This window comes from Cercospora kikuchii (assembly GCF_019650295.1).
Source record: "Cercospora kikuchii DNA, contig_00003, whole genome shotgun sequence".
NCBI lineage: Eukaryota > Fungi > Ascomycota > Dothideomycetes > Mycosphaerellales > Mycosphaerellaceae > Cercospora > Cercospora kikuchii.
The window spans coordinates 4,611,201-4,630,148 of record NW_025408584.1 but is presented as its reverse complement, the minus strand read 5'-3'; the positions used below and the strand labels follow the sequence as shown (position 1 = coordinate 4,630,148).

The 18,948-nt window shown below is 52.8% G+C and overlaps 6 protein-coding genes across 6 annotated transcripts; 3 read left to right on the top strand and 3 right to left on the bottom strand.

Moving 5' to 3' along the window:
* Nucleotides 1-174: 174 nt before the first annotated feature.
* CKM354_000618300 (uncharacterized protein) lies at nt 175-1,200 on the bottom strand (the record flags this gene model as incomplete). The annotated part of the gene is made up of 1 exon (XM_044801488.1): nt 175-1,200. One exon carries the CDS (start codon nt 1,198-1,200, stop codon nt 175-177), a length of 1,026 nt encoding a protein of 341 aa, XP_044657423.1.
* A 1,518-nt stretch (nt 1,201-2,718) lies between these two features.
* On the top strand, nt 2,719-3,369 carry CKM354_000618200 (uncharacterized protein; the record flags this gene model as incomplete). The annotated part of the gene is made up of 1 exon (XM_044801487.1): nt 2,719-3,369. The coding sequence occupies one exon, from the start codon at nt 2,719-2,721 to the stop codon at nt 3,367-3,369; it is 651 nt and encodes a 216-aa protein (XP_044657422.1).
* A 162-nt stretch (nt 3,370-3,531) lies between these two features.
* On the bottom strand, nt 3,532-4,797 carry CKM354_000618100 (uncharacterized protein; the record flags this gene model as incomplete). Its single annotated transcript, XM_044801486.1, has 1 exon — nt 3,532-4,797. The coding sequence occupies one exon, from the start codon at nt 4,795-4,797 to the stop codon at nt 3,532-3,534; it is 1,266 nt and encodes a 421-aa protein (XP_044657421.1).
* Nucleotides 4,798-6,159: 1,362 nt separating this feature from the next.
* CKM354_000618000 (uncharacterized protein) lies at nt 6,160-8,092 on the top strand (the record flags this gene model as incomplete). The annotated part of the gene is made up of 5 exons (XM_044801485.1): nt 6,160-6,364; nt 6,417-6,439; nt 6,493-6,516; nt 6,578-6,618; nt 6,670-8,092. 5 exons carry the CDS (start codon nt 6,160-6,162, stop codon nt 8,090-8,092), a joined length of 1,716 nt encoding a protein of 571 aa, XP_044657420.1.
* Nucleotides 8,093-10,852: 2,760 nt separating this feature from the next.
* Nucleotides 10,853-11,562, top strand: CKM354_000617900 (uncharacterized protein; the record flags this gene model as incomplete). The annotated part of the gene is made up of 3 exons (XM_044801484.1): nt 10,853-11,015; nt 11,069-11,353; nt 11,405-11,562. The coding sequence occupies 3 exons, from the start codon at nt 10,853-10,855 to the stop codon at nt 11,560-11,562; spliced, it is 606 nt and encodes a 201-aa protein (XP_044657419.1).
* Nucleotides 11,563-13,731: 2,169 nt separating this feature from the next.
* Nucleotides 13,732-17,364, bottom strand: CKM354_000617800 (uncharacterized protein; the record flags this gene model as incomplete). Its single annotated transcript, XM_044801483.1, has 4 exons — nt 13,732-15,856; nt 15,921-16,455; nt 16,506-16,775; nt 16,824-17,364. The coding sequence occupies 4 exons, from the start codon at nt 17,362-17,364 to the stop codon at nt 13,732-13,734; spliced, it is 3,471 nt and encodes a 1,156-aa protein (XP_044657418.1).
* Nucleotides 17,365-18,948: the final 1,584 nt, after the last annotated feature.

Here is an 18,948-nt window from a genome sequence, read left to right as displayed (position 1 = left end):
AGAGCTCAGTCGGGCTGTACTCCTCAATTTCAGGCGCGGTGATCTGTTCACGGAGGCGGTCTATGCAAAAATCTCCAAAGATTCCTGCTTTCGTACTTGACCAGCGAACACAGTCTTCATATGCCGCTCCGAAGAACACCGTTTGGCAGCCATTGGCGCGTCCTTCGTGTCGAATTAATCAGCATAATTGAGCTGTTCCTGCATAGCCCACATAGAGTACAGCTTCGTTGGACTCTCTCCTGCTGAAAAGTCATAGTCAGGCACCGGTGCACCGTAGCTGGCCTGTGTGATGACTGGCTCGAGAGTTGGCTTAACATCTTCCTTCCGGACAGGATCTGGGATCAGAAGCTTTTCGGCATAGCCCACAGTCAATCCCTTTGGCTTTGTGGCTGCCTGCAGTTGATGTACGAGTGCGTCTGACGCAGCTTTTGCAATCTGAGATGCAGAAGTGTGCGTGCTGGAGTTCGCAACAATAAAGAATGGCCCCCGAGGTTCCTTGGAAGGCTTCCCAGTTGCAGTGCCATTGGTGTTTGTGACCCGTTTCAACAAGTGTGGGACCATGACCTTACTTGCTGCGTGTAAGAACGTCACGCTTCGCCGCCATGACTTCTCCATCACGCCCTCTTCAACCTCAAAAATGTCCAGGTCGTCCACTTCGTCCGCGTACTCTGGGCAACAGAGAACACCTTGAACACCAGCTCCGAATCTAGTGGCCTCGCTGCGGATTGCCTCAACATCTGTTGTACTCCAGCTCTCCTTCAGCTGTGTCTCTACACTGATCTCTCGACGAAGCTTGCCGATGAGAGCATACGTATCCATCTTCAATTGTTTCACTTCCGCCTCTTGCTCTCGCCTCGCAGCAAAAACAATGCCAGCAAAGGGTTGTCTCATAAGCAATGTCTCGAGGTGTTGCAAGATCGATGGATGTAGTCCGCTCGCGACCAATACAAGCAGTATACCAGGTGGTCCGGAGGACGGGACAGGCTCCGCGGCGATCGAGGACGTGGAAGGGGGTTTCGCTTGAGCTTCTGCAAGAACACTGGTCTTGCGGTCCTGCTCGGTGGGCTTTCGAGGTATCGACATGTACGAAGGTGTGTAGCTCGTGCGGCTCACAGGCCTGCTGCCATTAGTTGTCGCCGTCCCCAATCGATAGCTTGATCCGCGCTCGGATTGGTCAGATGAGGAGGTGCTGCCCGTCATGGTGCCATCGCTGAGGCGTGTGCGGTGGTGGTCCATTGTATTGTATCGAAGTTCGTGCGCGGTAGGACTCTGTTTGATCGCGACCCTAATGCTCAGTGAGATGGAAGGGAGACAGTAGATATATGCAGTCGCCTAGGTGAGAGAGATGAAACAGGAGTGAATACGAAGAGAGCAGGATGGGCACGCGTGCCTGGATTTGGAGACGTGTGCTCAGTGTGGATACTCTACCATGCTGGAATGGCTCGGATGCCGGAACCGACGGGCAAGGGTGGCGAGCGCTGGTACTGATTCAAAGCACCTCTCATGCTCTGCTTCGGGATGAAACACGGTCAAGCTGCGTTTGAACATTGTCGTGGAGTCGCAGAGACAGAGACAGAGGGAGTCGGGGAAGACGTGACGAGAGCGCGCCCGCCGTTGTGCATGTGCCCATTGCCGCCAATCACGGAACCCCGGACTCAGCTCCATGAATGGTCCGAGAGCACTCGCTTTCCCTGCCTTTCCTTCCACCAACAATATCTCAAATGGGAACATCGTTGGAAGATGACCACCAGCACCATGTCTGTACTTCAACACATGCAGAATGGGTCCCAACCATGGCGGCTCTGTCGCAAGCGTGGTATTCTGCAAGACTTGACATAGCCGAATGTGGCCGAAGTCCTCTGAGGCACCTCGCTCACGGTCCGAGACCTCGTGGAAGGACAATCGCTCGCCTTGACGGATCAGGAAGGACGTCTCCTCTGTACGGTCTGACAGAGCTGATCGTCTATGCGGAGTTTTCAGCATAGTTCTAGGAGGTGCACATACCGACGCTTGTCCACAATGCATTGCCCCAATTCTCTGCCGACCTTTGACCTAATAAGCTATGCAGTTCCTACTTCTGCACTCGTGAATGTCCGTATGGTCCGAAAGCCAGGATTGCACGCATGAGATACTCTGGGTACACTTCGACTTCTAGAGGAAAGCGAATGAGCTTCAAGAGCAGAGTATGTTCCAAGAGTCGACAAGTGCTAGGCGTACTGGGCCAACTGCGGATTGTCGAATGCTTCAAGGAAGATTGAGAAATTCGAAACGATGCGCTGCGGAGTATCTGCTAGGATTTTGTTGGTTGGCATGCTCATCAAGATTTGAACAACTGATTCTGGCAAATGCCATTGATTAGGGTCCTCCAAGCTTTGAAGAACTGAATATACCAACAGACTGTCCCGAAACCCATCGCCAATAGTGCAAGTCCGGCTGCCGGCTGAATCCAATCTGGACTTCATCAAAACCCTCCATGCCTGATCAAGCTTTTTCAGCACTTGTTACAGAACCTTGTCCAAGGGGCAAGCCAGCCTAATGCTTGTTCCCAACAAGGCGGAACTACCACAACTGGTCAGCACAGCGCGGAACAGGAGGTCCTTCCCTGCAAGGTACCAATTCAATAAATGTCTCCGTCAGCAGCAGCTCCGCTAGCCAGCTTCTCGGTCTCGTGTTCACCTCGGCTGCGCGCCATGTGTCTCATTACCGCCGATCTCGACAATGTTTCAAGCAATCTACAACGTCCACCTCAAGGACCGCCTCCGTGGTAAACGGCTCAAATCGCGTTTCGAAACGCCTCGCATCAGCAATCCATATTTCACAATCGCTGCCAAGCAACGCGCGGACCAAATGATTGGGATCACGAACCTCTTCATCCTCGCCACTGCGGCTCTGGCGACTGTCATCCCGCGGGAAACTTCCGCTCTCGCACAAATACATCTTTCCATCGATGAGATAAATTCTGGTCTAGCGACGATCAGCAACGATATCAAGAATTTCAATGCGAACGCAATTCTCTCCGACCTTGAAAACATCAGCTCTACGATCCTCCAGGCTGGTCGTGATGTCGCCGACCTCAACGGGACAGTCTCCGAGAGCGAGGCGTTGGTCGTGACGTATTATGTGCGGAACGCCATGCAGCCTGCAGTCGATGAGACGATATTAGATCTGAGGAAAGCGAAACAAAAATTGAATCGAGCGGGTGTACTGGAGGACGTGGCGAAGAAGCTGGAAGATTTGGGGAGTTTCGTGATTGTTCTTGGGGCGGCGTTATTGAGCAAGACACCGGAAAGCAAAAAGGCGGACGCGCAAGAAGTATTAGATGGCATTGTGACGACTTTTAGGGACGCTGTGAAGGCTTTAAGATCGTAGAATTGGCAACGGCAATGGGAGATCTGGTAAAGAAATGGAATTCGGCGCACTGGTGGAAATAATGAGATACCCAACAATTTTCCTATACCAAAATTGAGATTACGACTGTGTTATGAGCGGGTGTAGAGCGCTTCAAATGCTATGGTCACCAAGTTGAGAACGCTACGACATTTGATCAGACGCGTCGATCTCGGACTCTGTGAAAAGCCTCTCAACTTGTGCAGCCATGCCTCGTCGCTCACTCCTCGTCCCTCCCTGGCCAATAATGACTTGACAAACCTGCACTTTGGTCTGAGGAGTGAATGACCTCCAGCCTAAAGATCCTTCTTCAAAGTGGTCACCATTGCTATCAGGATTCTCGGCGGGAGCGGAACTCGCATCAGAACCGACAGCGCCCTCGATATGGAACCCGGGATTACTTATCGAGATTCGTAGCTGAGTCACGCCTTTCAGAACTGATGAGATACTGTCCAGGCCTCTCAAGTCCTGCAAATGCGGCGGCCGGACGTAGCAATCGAAATGCACGGACTTAATGGCGCTCGCTTGATGAGTATACAGAATCTTGCTTGCCCAATGTTCGACCTCTGAGGGGTTGAAATCGAAGACGAAGTTCTCAAAAGGGATCTTTGCAGCTTCGTGGTATACCTGCCGGCAAGTAAGTAGTACATTCAGGTCCAGTTCAGAATCAGCGTGTCGTCGTTTCAGTCCTTCCGGTGGTTGCCCATACGTTTCTGCGAGATCTATGCGATGCTTTTCGCAAATATCGCAATCCGGTCGGTGACCCACTCTGCGTCTATGCGCATCGCGGGGTATTAGACGGCATGAAAGGGGTAACTCGGTATACTCATGCGTTGTAAAGTCTGGAAGATGCTGCGTGCAGCGCTTGTGGGTGCTTCCATAAGTCTTCTTTGGGGTGGCTGGATCTGGGCTCTCGCCCTGCTTACAGCTTTCCTCATACTCGCTGGCCCAAGTATCCAGCAACTGGCAAACAGCGTACGAATAAGTTCTGTAGAACCCGAAATGCGGACGGGGACGGCAGTGACGCTTGCAATCTCGTGTGCGAATGTGAATCACACCACAGCCGAATACCAGCCCGTAGATGTGAAGTCGCAGCTCAGAAGGCAGTCGAAATAACGCAGAAACTGTCTGTGGATGCGCTTGAGCAGTATTGATGGGCACCCCAGAGCCCCGCACTGGCGTGGCTCGAAGTCGCTGAAGACCATCTTGGTGAAAATCACGCAAGACATCGTCGTAGCCCATGTCTTCCAGGTTCTCCTCATCTTCCGATACACTGCCATACTCGAACTTCCATCGTATGAGAGTCTCTTGTGCAGTAGCAAAGTCGGTACGAATAGAACGTGTTCCTTGAGATCCGGAGGGGACTTGTACTAAAAGCACAATGTCATCGTGCTTTGAGCGCTCGTCCATGATCACGAATTCGGACGTCGAGATATCTGAGCCTGTCCTCTCTCGAATATTACAAAGCATTTCCCAGCATTGCAACTCCGTCATGCCTATGAAAGGATGTTCTGGCGGAGATCGCAACGCCCCAGACTCTGAAGGCTCATTGTAGGCTTGGTCCACCGAATCGACGAAAACGAAAGTAGGCCGTTCTTGCGCTTCGTGAAATACCAAAAAACGATTTACGATCTGGTCCCGGTGTAAGATTCCTGTTCTTGGACGCACTCGATATTGCGTACCTCAATGGGTATGTCCACGGTGCAGCAAATGGGAAAAATCCATGCCGCGTCTTCGCTGGATGGTGATGACATTTTCTGTTTGGCTGATGATACCCACACTCGGATCACAAAGGTGACGCGCTGTGCTTCATCTGCGACGACGAGAAGAGGCTTTCGTACTAAGGTGGCTGCAGGAACAAAAGCAGTAAACGAAGGGACGGCTGTGGGAAAGCGGGGGCTCCGCGTCAAAGTCCTCCCGGAAGTCAAGTCCTGCAGGATTGCCATTCAGATGCTGCCTATCTGCTGTGCAACGGGAGTACATTTTGTTGGAGGACGAGAAAGGAGAAGTTAAGGACAGTAACGAACTGGAAAGGCAATGGCCAGTGCCAAGAGAGGTTACATAAGCATTGTCCCTGCGGCTCACCGTTACGACACCTTCTCCAATTCCCTCTGATCCCGACGTGGTGGACAACAACTATACTGATCTTCCGCCCCTGTCATGCATCTTCTTACACCCAGCTTGATAGCAGATACGATACAGCCCGACTATCTGGAGGAGGTGCTCGCAGCATGTTCCGCCGAGTAGAATCAAGGAGGACTGATGACGGCAATGCATCACTTCTCACGTTCGGACGACCAGTCACATAGACGGCAGATGCATCAGTCCCTCCACTGGTGAGGCTCTGCGCGTGGCTTGAATCAGGCATATGCCTTGCGTTGAACCTGGCCAGGCCTCGAATCGCGCGGCACCAACGCACGATGAAGTTTGTCCTCCGTGACAGCCCGTCGCTTCAAGAGCACCACGATATCAATGTCTTGCCTATGCAAGCGACAATGTGCTTGCACCGCGGAATCCGTGCTCGACTCGGCCAACCTGCCTCGAAAGTTGTGGCGTGCAGCTTCACATAGCTGGAGGGGCACCCGAGGTCGGCTGCGTCCACGTGGTGGAGAAGGTGTGATCGACCGTGTCGTAGGTACTGACAGGCACAACGCAGCTGGGTTGCATATGTTCTTATAAGAAAGCGTGAACTCGCTCCATGACAATTTACAGCGTAAGATTCGCCCCAGAATTCTAACCACATCAATAATCCACTGTGCACAATCGGCAAAGATGCCTCATCTACAGGAGCCCGGCATGCAAGTGCCAGAACACCCGCAATGCGACCCACAGAAGATTCGTATCATTCATGTGGGAATGGGTGCCAGTGGTATGCTCTGTGCTGTGAAAGCTCGCCGTATGCTATCGAACTTTGAGCTTGTCTGTTATGAGAAGAACTCAGAGGTCGGTGGCACATGGTGGGAGAATCGCTATCCAGGTGAGATAAAATGTCGTACTACGCAGATCAACAATATTGATTCTCTGAGTAGGATGTGCTTGCGACATTCCTGCAGTAAGTGCTCATACGATCAGAAACGAGCCTTATTTAGCTGACCTTACGGATAGCACACTTATACTTTTCCGTTCGAGGTATGAATGGCTATCTAAGTTCGCCATTATTCCATTGCTAACCTTTAGTCTTCAACTGCAGCCAAATCCTAATTGGACTTCGTATTATGCATACGCACCAGAGTAGGTCTTCCTGGCCTGTCAGCCTGTCGGATTGATCGTTGACGAAAGCAGGATCCAGGAGTACTTCAAAAGTTTTTACGACAAGAACAACCTCCAAGAGTATGTCAAGACGAATACGGAGGTGATCAGCGCGGAATGGAACGATCTTCAAGGCTTGTGGAAGGTTGAGTTGAAAAACCGTGTCGATGGCAGCACCTTCTATGATACCTGCCATGTCCTTCACAATGGCTCTGGCGTGCTCACCAAATGGAAGTGGCCAGCCATTAAAGGATTACACGACTTCCAAGGCAAGCTTGCTCATTCGGCTGCTTGGCCTAAAGATCTGGACTGGGCTGGCAAACGCGTCGCAGTAATTGGCACTGGGTCCAGTTCGATCCAAATTGTCCCTCATGTCGCAGCAACGGCGTCGAAGCTGTCGATCTTCATGCGTAATGTCACATATATCGCGCCTCAGTTTGGTGCCAGTATAGACAATAAAGAAGCTGACCCAGATTCCATGGACCCGGCGAATGCTGCAGCTGGTAAGCATTACTATACCGAGAAGGAGAAGCAGCGGTTTCGTGATGACCCGGCATACTTGCAAGACTATCGAACACGAATGGAGAAGTCGATCGTCGGAGGGTGGGATATGTTCTATCGAGGCAGTGAGCTGAATGTCAAGTTCAAGGAGTATGTGCAGCATACCATGCGGGAGCGACTGAAGGGACGGGAAGACCTTCAGCAAAAACTCATTCCTTCGTGGAGCCCCGGTTGCCGTCGCTTGACTCCTGGAGAAGGCTATCTCGAGGCGCTGACGCGAGAGAACGTCGATGTGATCTGGGGTGAGATTGCAAAGATCACTCCGTCTGGCTTGGTCACCGCTGCAGGCCAGGAGGTCGAAGTTGACGTTCTCATCTGCGCCACCGGCTTCGATGTCCAATACTTACCACACTTCAAGATCACCGGCCTCAATGGTCAAGTCATGCAAGACCAATCAGGCCCAAACATTTACGCCTCGATCGCACATCCCGGCTTTCCAAACTACTTCGTCACCAACGGCCCACGCGGCAACTGGGCGCAAGGCTGTGCTCTTCCGTCGCACGAAGTTCAAATCGAATACATGCTCCAATGCTGCCAAAAGCTCCAGCAAGACCAAGTAAAATCCATGCACCCAAAGCAACGCATTACCGACCAACTGAACGCCTACGAAGACGCCTGGCACGCGAAGCATTCAATCTGGGCAGAAGACTGCAAGAGCTGGTACAAGGATAACACAAAAGACGGCAGAGTCTATGTGTGGCCGGGGAGCATGTTGCACCATCTGAAATTTATGAAACGACCGCGATTCGAGCATTTTGAGATGGAGTACAAGGACCCGGATAACGTATTCGCGTTCTTAGGAGATGGAAGGACGATTGGGCAGGTCAAGTATGGACCGGATGCGCCTGTGCCGTATATTCGAGATCGAGAGGAGGTTGCGTGGGAGATTGAGTGATGAGGGGCTCGGAGCAGTTCGTAGCGGTGCTTTTTTCGAGCATGGTTAATGGTGAAAGCTCAAATGACAAATTGAAAGGGCTCGAGGAAAATGGCGAGCTCAAAAGGAACGATGCGGTCGATGTGACGGTTGGCAGTGGGCTTTGGCCTATGAGGGGCTCTTGCGAGGTTGGAGGGACCTTGCGAGAGCGTCGAGGCTCTCGCAACCGTTCGAATGGAGGCGAATGTGGTGAGCTGCCGCCTCGAATGGGGTCGCTTCATCGAGTGCGCTGGAAACCTGGAGAACGATGGGATGAGTCGGATGGCGTGGGTGGCGTGGCGAAAGCGTATGCTAAGTATTCTGTTGGGCCGTACTGCCGAAAGGCTCTGGCGTGAGGAGGTGACATGGCGGCAGATATGCAGGACTGCCAGGACATCAGCTGAAGTCAAGCTATACTTCATGTTACCCTCATGCGTACGGGCACGCTATCGGTCTCTTTGGATGATCTTCGAGCTTCAAATCCTTGACATGACAGATGTGCTCGCCTGGGAAAACGCAGGGTGGTGGGCCCTTCGGCGCGACTGGTGATGATCGTAAATGAAGCGAGACCCTGCCTTAGTTGGTGAAGCTGTTGATCTTGCAGTGCTTCGGTCTCACGCAGCGTCTACAGGACAAGATCAGCGAAGATGAGCGCTGCAGCACGTGTTGGGCCACCGTTTCTGCAGTATCTGGACATCTCGTAGATCCGGCCAGACTTGCACAATGGTTGTAGATCAAGGATTTGCAAGTTGCGTGAATCAGATATGCCTCAGGTTGAGCAATGCTGGCGGCTTGGCGTGGCGATTTCGCGGTGCCACCGAGTGTTGTCGTCCAGCTTCGTTCTCTACAACGGGTTTTCGATGACCTTGCCAGCAACACAACACACCACCCATTGCAGTTACCGCTTCAGCCACATCAAGTCCTGCGAGCGCGGTCGGGGCGATACATGTGCCAACGCACAACATCGCGTCCATCCGAACCAAAGCTCTCAGCAGTGTGGCTACGTTTGGCGCTGCCTTTCTGCTGAACGTCGAATCATAGCCCAGCACGTGCTTTGCATCAAGCTAGAACCATTGTGGACGATACACATCTACCCAATACTGCAATCCGCCAGCCGCCTGCACGGGCATGACGCGACAGAACCAAGGAGCAGACTGAGATCTGCAAGATGCAGCTCAGATCCGAATCCGAGACACAGATTGCCGACAACAACCTAAGGTGCCACGAAGCTGGTACCGTCAGCCACATGGCATATTCTCCGCTGAGCACTTCATGTGTTCCGCTTGGACGTCGAATGTTGGCGGTAAATGTTGTCGCGGATGGCATCGGGCCGAACATTCGAACAGCAGCAACCTGAGAGAGCGCATTTGTTGGCACTGTGACTGATGAGATGCAGATCAGAATGTTGATTCACAACAACTCGCTCAAATCGGTGTGTAAAGAACGGACTTCAGTCCGGTGCTGCCCTTGCCTCCGACTGGATTCTTCTGCTCGCAGGGTCTGCTTTGAGTAAGAATCGCCGGCCTCGAGGCTTGTGTCCAAGTCATTGACCTGATCCAAGCGACTGCTGATCACTTCCCGCGCATACGCTAAGACTAAGTGGGAAAGTACACTCACAGCCCTAACGACTGCGGACCTCCGTGTCAACGTTCCGCCGGCAGCCCAACGATCGTTTGACACGCTCTCACCGACGCCGGCTCAAAGAACAAGCCGATCACACTCTGTACTACTCTAGGGCCGGGGCATCTTGTGCGCGAGTTGTTTGCCGACCATCCGGCGTTGCCGCGCAGTGCACACGGATGATCACAATGACAACGTTGGCGATTCCATGCGTACACTCCTATGGTCTCAGAAGCACGTGAAATTTTCTCCGAACACATTGGCCCATTTCTGTACCACAGCTGGTGCGCACTGCAAGACGTCAGCACGTACTCGCGAGGGCGTCAAAGAAGTGTCGATGTGTGTTTGGTTGTCAGCGTCCCAACGCATACTCCACACTATCACTCATCAACAGCCCATGATCGACATATCATCCGCCTGTCTACAAGAATCACCGGAATAGGATACTACAGATCGACCCCAAGTCTTCTGGGATGTCACCTCGCTGCCTAAGCCACATATTCACATGCACAGATTTGCATAGCTGCAGTGCTGTGCACAGTGCGGCTGGTTTGCAAGCCAATGCTTGGCGGAATAGTCTACAATCTCGCTCAGTGTTCAACAGTCATTCGACCCGAACATTCCCCGGAGCGCTCGCCGACTTGCGGCAGCACTGCTGTGCGGTACCTGCACTACGCCTCTGACCTATGCCGCGAGATTTGCTCCACCCGGCGACGCCGCACATGCACACCACGGCGCCTCTGATCGACAAGTCGACGCTTATTGCAGTTAAAGCTGGAAGTTTAGACTCCCAGATCTTTACTGATGCTGGACAATGCATTATCGAACCCTGATAGAATGACTTCCACCAGCGCGAAAGGATACTGATGCTGCCCATGGCACACCTCCAGGCGAGCACGGAGATGCAACAGCGGCAGCAATGTAGAAACGATCGACGCTGCGTTGAGATGTGCTAGCACGGCACGCATGGCCGTTGGAAAGTCTTCACAAGTGATCAAACGAATATATAAACACTGATCTGATCCCATGTCTGGCTTGATCATCACACAAGCATCATCATCTCACAATTACAGTCTTCACTTCAATTCACTTCGTCCACCAAGACCACCAAACCCCGACAAAATGAAGTTCTCTCTCCTCGCTCTTCCAGCCCTCTCTCTCTTGGCTTGGGCAGCCCCTACCTCCGTGGAGAACACCGCCGTCGAGAAGCGTCAGGCTCAGGGCACGCTCGAGCAGTGGCTCGTCACCCTCAATGAGGAGCTCAAGCCATTCACCTCCCACATGAGTACGACTCAACAGTTTCTCCTATCATTACTCCTTGGCTAACACCTGCTACAGCCGAAGTCACCTCTTCCCTCCCACAGGATGCCTCTACTGAGGACAAGGAGGCTGCTGTGGACTCCATCATGGGAGACATCGCTGGTATCCGCCAGGCATTCCGCGAGACCACTGCCAAGGTCAACGCTATTCGCGCCCAGAAGCAAAAGCGCCAGACACTTGCCGACCTCCCAGACGTCCTCGGTCAACTCGATGGTCGTCCAATCATCCTTGCCAACCTTCTGCTCCCTATCCTCCAGCAGCTCAACCCAGCTCTCGGCTCTGTCCTTAACACCCTCTCCTTGAGTATGTCGCCCCTCCTCTCTAATCGCAACCAATGTGCTAATTATTCATCAGCTGCCGTCTACGTCGCCCTCCAGCCATTCCTCACCACTGAGCTCCCAGCTCTCGTCGTTGGACTTAGCGGCCTCGTCGGCGGACTCCTGGTCGCCCTCGCCCCTCTTCTCGCTGCTCTGGGCGGTATCCTGGCACCAATTGTCGCGGCTCTCTTGTAGAGAATTTGCGAATATCAACGCTAGGATAAGAAAAGGGAATACAAAATTGCAGTCTTGGATGGACGCACTTCATGATACCAAAACCTTTGCTCCTCTTCTGACATGATATTGAAGCAAGAGCTACGATAGTTGGACCTTTTTGTACATACATGTATCCAACAGCAATAGAGGAATTCACGTTACTTGCCACTTGCTTCCTCCTTTGACGTCGATCTTGAATGTCGATTCTGGAAAGATTATTGCAGACTCGACAAGGTTGGTGCGACAGTGTTCAGGTCTGAGGATGTTCTACACACCTTTCCCGAGATCTTCCGAATTGACCAGCCTTGAGCTACGATCAACAACGCCCAAACGACCCTCCGGAAAGCACGTCGCACGGCAGGAACCAAAATAGCAAGTGCTTATTAGCCCAACTTCCCAAGTTACTCGTTCTCATCGATCGACAAACAAACAAACACAAGAACTGCAGCACCGCTCAACAAAAGAACCATGACGACTACCTCGAACGTCGCAATTTCAAGAATAAATGAACAAACTACCTTGACTTTACACCGCGCATCCTTTATCGAAGATCTCGGCACTTTTTCTAGTGCCAATATATGACGTGCCGATCCTGACTCGTGGTTTAAATGGAAGATCGACATTCGTGCATATGTGCACGACTCCACTGTACTGCTCTACATCTGTAGCTGACAGTTGCCAAACACTTCAGCACATCTTCAAGCCAGTATCAGCCTCGCCATATCTCCCTTCAGTGGCTCGCCGAGCGACAGCATGGCAGAGAAACGTCGTAATCTATATACACGTGAAGAGGCTAATCAAGGGGCATGCAATAGAGTGAGAGCAGCTAATCCTCCGACGGTCCACGGAGGCGTACATACATTCCAGTCTATGGTCGTGCCCGATTCTTCTTGCCATGGCTCTGTGGTCCTTGAGATAACTAAGCTCACGGTCAGTACCCTGTATGCAACTGAAGTGATTAAACCCGACTTTGATCGGTGTAAGTATCGGTGAGTTGCAAAGTCGTGCAATGATATCTGACGTCTGCGCAAAGCTCCGCTCGAAGAGTTCAAGTTCTTCACCGCTGATGGCTCCGAAAGCCTTCCATGATCAGAGAAACACTGAACATGGTCAAGAACGGCGTGTTGACCAACTCAGCTCCAAAGAACGAAGAGTAAGTTGACGTCTATGATATCTATATGTCTTATCTTATACCGGGTCATTGAAAGAGAGAACAAATTGCTCAGGTTAGGCAGCTGAACGTAATCTCAACAATCTCAAGACGACCCGAAAAGGTCTAGCAAGCCAGATTTCGATCATCTCCACATTCGGTGCCTTGAAACCCGTCCAACTCAGGGAGGTGAACTTCAAGATGAAGCGTATGGATTTCTCTCAATACGCTTCCAACATACTTCCTCAAAATTAAACTCCGAAGAACCTCAACTTCTTCATCTTCAATGTCTTCTAAGCACCCCAAACATACGGAGAGACGAATTCAAAGCCAGCGATTTGAGCAACTCTCACAAAACATCGAAAACATCTTCAAACAAACCAAGGCAACCAGCTCCTGGCCATTTCCGCCTCCCTCGCCTCTCAATTCCTCGAGACAACAGAGAATAAATCTTCACGTTGGGAAATCTAGCGGAAATAACATACGTTTCGGGCACTTTCGAAATCATCGACGAGACCAGACTGCCCTTATCTACCTTCGCCGCCTCTCAACTCAACTCCAGAAATGAGAGACAAACGCAACCCCAACTGACACAGCCAATATCATACAGTATATCTCAAACTCTCAGGGCAGCGAAGCACTCTCGACCACCAGCTCCTTTACACCCGGTGCCTTGCAAGCCTTCATTTCTCCGGAGAGACATGCATCGGGTCATCGGACATGGCCAAAATCGAACAGCACAGATCAACACTCTCTCCGGATCGCATCACCCCAGATCTTGAGCTTCCTCACCTTTCATGCCTCCGAAACCCTCAGTACACCAGAGAAACAAGCACCAAACCATCGAACATAGTCAAAAAGAGACGATCAGAAAGGAAGATATTTCGTGCGAATTTTCATTTTCATTTTCATTTCACTATGTCCCCGCGGGACATCATCTCTGCATATTCATACGCAGCCAAAATAGCTGCAGCGAACTTTACCACTCCCAGACCGAACTAAGCGCCAAAAGGCGAGCTGTCCTCGCCACCCTTACCCTTGGCAAGGATGATCACCAGCAAGAGGACCAGGATGCAAACGGCCCAGAAGATCATCCCAAGAGGGAAAAAGACGATGAGCGCATTGCGCTTCTCCGAAGGACAAGCCTCCTTGATACGACCACCAGAGCGCTTGGAGATCAGGCGATCAAAGAAGCCGAGACCGAAGAGGAGAGTGAAAGGGGGGAAAGCAGCGCAGCCGAAGAGGAAGCGCTTGGAGATGCGCTTTTGTTCGAGACGGACATCGCGTTGCATCTCGCTCTCTGGCTTGAGGAGCATCGGGTAGGTCGAGGAGGAAGACCAGGGAGTGCTGCCTCCGCCGCCGGTGACCGGATCAGCCAGATTCTGCTGGCGAGGAAACATGGTCCAGCCAGCGGAGCGCGCCGCGAGCAGGGCGTCAGACATACGCTTGGTCTTGACGAGATGCAGGTCGCGTGGCTCGTACTGACTGCCAATAGCTGCCCGCTGCGAGCGCTTGGACTTGCTGCTCCTCACTGGACCGAGCTCGATGTCGATGATGTTGGGCTTCTTGCCGATGGGAGACTTGACATGGATAGCGCGATGAGTCGGATCTTGGTCGAACGGAGACCAGAGATTGGTGGCAGGACCGCGAGCATTGAGTGGAGACTCCTGATTGATTGTCATGAAGGTGCCAGTGCTCTCATTGAAGCCCATGTTGGTGTAGGGTGATGGAGTGCTGGGAGAGGCCAGCAGTCCACGAGTGTCAGAACCAGAATTGAAGGCCTCCCCATGGCGACCTAGGGCAACAGCACGACTGAAGTTGACCCATGGCTGATGTTGAGGACGAACAAATGTCTTCGCTTTCTGCAGCTTAGCTTGAGCGCTCGCTTTGATGGTGGTCATCGACTCTGAAGCCTTCATCATGAGTGGGCGAGAGTCCGATGGCACCAGAGTACGCAGACGATCGAGCTCCGCGAGCTCAGCTCTTCGCTGGGTTCCATCAATCTTGGGTGAGCCAGTGTACTTGGAGTTGACCTGCTCATCTGCGATCTTAGACTCCAGAGCGCGGATGCGCGTCTCGACGATGTAGCGTAGTCTATTCTCGACGTCCTCGTCGGTTGCGACCTTCTCCTTCGACTCGCCGAGAGGTCTGACAGCTTTAGGCGCAGCAATCTCCCCAGGTTCGTCTACGACTTCCGATACTGGCGTCTGAGGTGGAGCGGGCGGAAGGCTGAATCTCTGCTCGCTGCCGTCGTCACTGATGTCGGCATAGCTCTCAACAGTCACGGCACTGAGACGAGAATTGCGATTGAGTTCCATCTGAGAGACGCCGTACTCTGTGACCCACTCGCTAGCTCCATCATCGGGATAGTAGCTGGAGCTCCGTGGCATAACCCGGCCAAGATCTCCAGCATCGCTGTCATTATCCTGCACATCGCGATCAGGAAAACGAAAACCGGCATCTCTCAAGCGAAACTCGGTATCTCCGTGCATTCCAAGCTCGGGGATGATCGGAGATTCGTAGTCGTCTGGCGGAAAGTTCTCCTTGTCGTCATCGGGATATTGAATTTGTCTGACCGAAGGTGGCCTGTTTGACTCTGTCTCTTCGTAGACCTCGAATGGCTGCGGTCGGCCACGGACGTGAATATGAGCTGGATCCCTGCAAGTCGTTGGGCGACACGGGAAAAGGTCCTCGACGCGTGGTGGGACATTTTCCTTGTGTGGAGTGATGTTCAGCAAATTGCGAGTGTTTCCGTAGCTCTGCTCCGAGGTTGGTACACTACTGTAGCCGCTGCGCCAGTTACTACCACCCGGTACATAATTTGCGACGCCTCTGTATACTGGGAGAGGTGCCGAAAGAAGAGGTTGCGGGCGAGATCGGTTGCTGATGGAGAGACTTGTTGTCTCGCTGCCCACATCTGGAGTCTGCATTGGAGACAGAAGACCTTGACGGCGCTCGTAGCTCGAGTGACTGACAATGCCGCCACGGCCATATTCAATGGAAGGGCTGGTGTCGAGGTCTCGCTCTTGACTGCGGTCCTCAGGCTGGGACAACGGCGCCCTGGTGTATTCGTAGTCTTCGAGTATGGCCTTGATCGTCGGATCTATAGTTTGCTCGGACGTCCTGCTTGGAAAAACATCTCGTAAGTGTACTCTTTAAACGGGAACGGCGGGAATTGGTTACATACGCATGAGTGTCATCAGAGTCTGTGATGCCCAGACCCAGTGGCTGCATGCGTGCGGGAGGCGTCACGTCCTGGCGACGGCCTTCCTTGAGAACGTGGTTGATGGTCATCAGGGTGCTGTGACTATCAGAGTCGCTGAGTGTCAGGTCGAAAGGGTCAGAGAATGGTCTCTCTCCTTTGCGAGCTGCGCTGGCACCGAGCAAAGCTCTTGGAGGAGTAGTGACTTGGCCCTTGTCGTGGTCACTCATGTGCAGGATCTTACGACGAGCGTCAGTGGCGTTATCGTACAGCACACGGCGGGAGTGCTCGCTGGGTACGCCCGAGACACCCGAGGGTGGCTCGTCGTGAGTTTGATCAGGTTGCATGCTTGCGTCGGTGTCGTGGAAGTAGCTGTCCAGAAGCCCTTCAATCTCAGCTGGGGTCTCCAGACTGCGTGCTCCGAGAATGAGCGACGCGTGCGGATTCAACACGTCAAAACTGGCTCCTCTATACAAGACGGTAGCTGGCGTAGAGGGCGGAGTTGCTGTATCCAAGTGACCTGCAAAATCAGCGCGGGGCTTGCTTCAGGACGCGTCGTGCTCGACTTACCAAACGTGCCTTGCCAATTGTAGTGAGATGGCGGCAGAGGCCAGTCGATTCTTGATAGCGAGGTCGCTGAGGTCGGATGTTCTTCTCTTGTGTTCTGCGAGTCCTCCGCAAGTGCCTCCGAGATGTTCCCAGTGCCCGTATCAAATCTGACGGACTTCGCCTTCTTCAGATCTTCCTCCACCACAACAGGTCCCACGTCCTCAATCTCAAATACAGCTGCGTAAACCTCCCACAATTCTCCTGATCCACCAGAGCCGCTGCTGCCGCCGCCTGTTCGGCGAGGAAGACGCTTTGCACGCTTCAACGAGTCAAACTTACGTTTCGTCCGTATGGGTTCACCGAAGTCACTCCTGTCTTCCTCCTGGTGCTCGGCGCGTGAGCAACCTTGATGAAGAGGTGTCTGGAAAGGCGAAGATTGCAATGTGTCGACAGTGGAAGACAAAGAAGGGGAGGCGGTGTAGGTTCTCGGACGCGGTGTCAGAGGTCGTTGGTGCGAGGAAGCGGGCGAGAAGTCATGAATTGAAGCGGAGGCTGGCGACCGTGGCAAAATCAAGCTTGGCGTCCACGAATCATCAAAAAAGTATGCTGCAGGGTCCGTGTATCGTGCATGAGCCGTTGCAAGATTTACAGCAGATGGCTTCCTTCGAATGCGTCGAGACTCGAGCTCTGGTGAAGCTGCGAGTACTGGTGACTGCTGAAACTTGTGAAAGTCGTGCAATGTCAACTGCGGGCTATCCAGATGATCCAGCATGTGAAAGGACTCCGCGCTCTCGCTCGGGTTTTGCTGCTGAAGGACAGGTGAAGTGCTGCCAGCCGCAGACAGGGGTCCATCTCGAAGCGGCCAATTTGGTGAAGCCATCGTAATGTGGCTTGCTCGTGCAGGCTGTAAACACCAACGACGCGTTTCCCAGTGAATGAACCAGCACTCTGGAAACCGGCGAAGTGCTGGAGAAAGCTCACGAGCGCGCAAATGTATCCAAGCGGCGGAGCTGATGAAGTCAAGATCACAGCTGAAAACCAGTGCTTGCTCCCGCCCAGTGCCAGGCCTTTTTGAACGAGCGTTGTGAAGCGGATGTGAAGTCTGAGTCTTTCCCGGCTGCCTTCTAGAAGTTCGCGAACTGCTGAGAATATGTCTACAACCACATCAGCTTCATTCTCTTCAACAAGGGTGAGCAGCCACTTACTGAATATCCGGCGTCTAGCGATGAGATGTCAAGATATGCGCTGTTCCTGTCACAAGATCGGCGAATAGATCGCCCTGCCAGGCGTGCCAGCAGCCTGAAAAGATGATGGCGCGACAGCTGTAGTGAGACCGGACACTCCACGTCGTGAGAACTGAAGCGTTGCACACAACCAGCTGAGCATCTTTGCGAAAGCGAGCGACGGGGGCAAAAGCAAACAACAACGCAGCGACCAGCGACAAGAAGAAGACGGCAGCCTCGCAATAGGTCTCAGCCAGCACGACGCGATGAAATAGCGTCTCGTGTCAAAGAAAGGGCCAGCCGCTCGAAAGACAGAAAAAGAGACATCGCGACCGAACCTACTGACAGAAAGCGCGCCATGTGGTCAAGTAGCAGCAGCCACGCACCAAGTCCGTCCCCAAAAAAGTCATCTCTCCATCATCAGCACAGAAGGTGCAGTCCGCGCCATCTCCGGCCCGTCCACACAGCAGCAGATGCACGCACGCAAGAACCCGAGCCAAGTATCAGCGTCGGCCCAGAAAGGAGCGGTGCACAGAATAGTAACCAGGTCGGGCAGCGTTACGGTGTGAAGAAACAGAGCCAGTGGCACGCTTACGGTGAGGTCGAGAGGACCAAAAGTGAGGTTTGAAGTGATGATTGGCCAAAAGACCTCAGATCACGTGAAAAGTAGAAACCAATCATTTCACATGTCTCCCTTCTCGTCGCAACACACCGTCTCACTTCTCCCGCACACACTACGCACCATAGGGGAAAGCAACGTCAACAGCTGTCCCACTCTCTCGGTGCACTTTCGCGGTCATTCCGTGTACCTAGCGTGCCTGGCGTGCATGCCGTCGAGGCTATGCATGTCATCTCTGCAGCTGCATCTCTGCCGAACTCCCACGCCCTCACCAATCACAATGCAAACCTCACTCATCCTCAAAGGAACTAGTATCGTTCGCCAAACAACCAGAACAGGGCACACGAGGCCGCCAACTTGGTCACCCTCGTGTGAGATGCGGTGCTGACGCTTACGATTTCCATTCACAGTAAGGAAGAATTTTCTTATTCTTTCGTTCTTTGCCTAGGGTGGAGGAGACTAAAACGCGATCACGCTATCCAAGACACCGGTGTCAAACATGACAGCCCTATCACGCTGCAATCGTGCTCAAACAGATGTCACACAGCCAGATACATCGTTCCAGAACTCGAAAAGACTTGCCAATTGTCCTCCGCCATCTCGTATCGGCGGTGATCAGCCC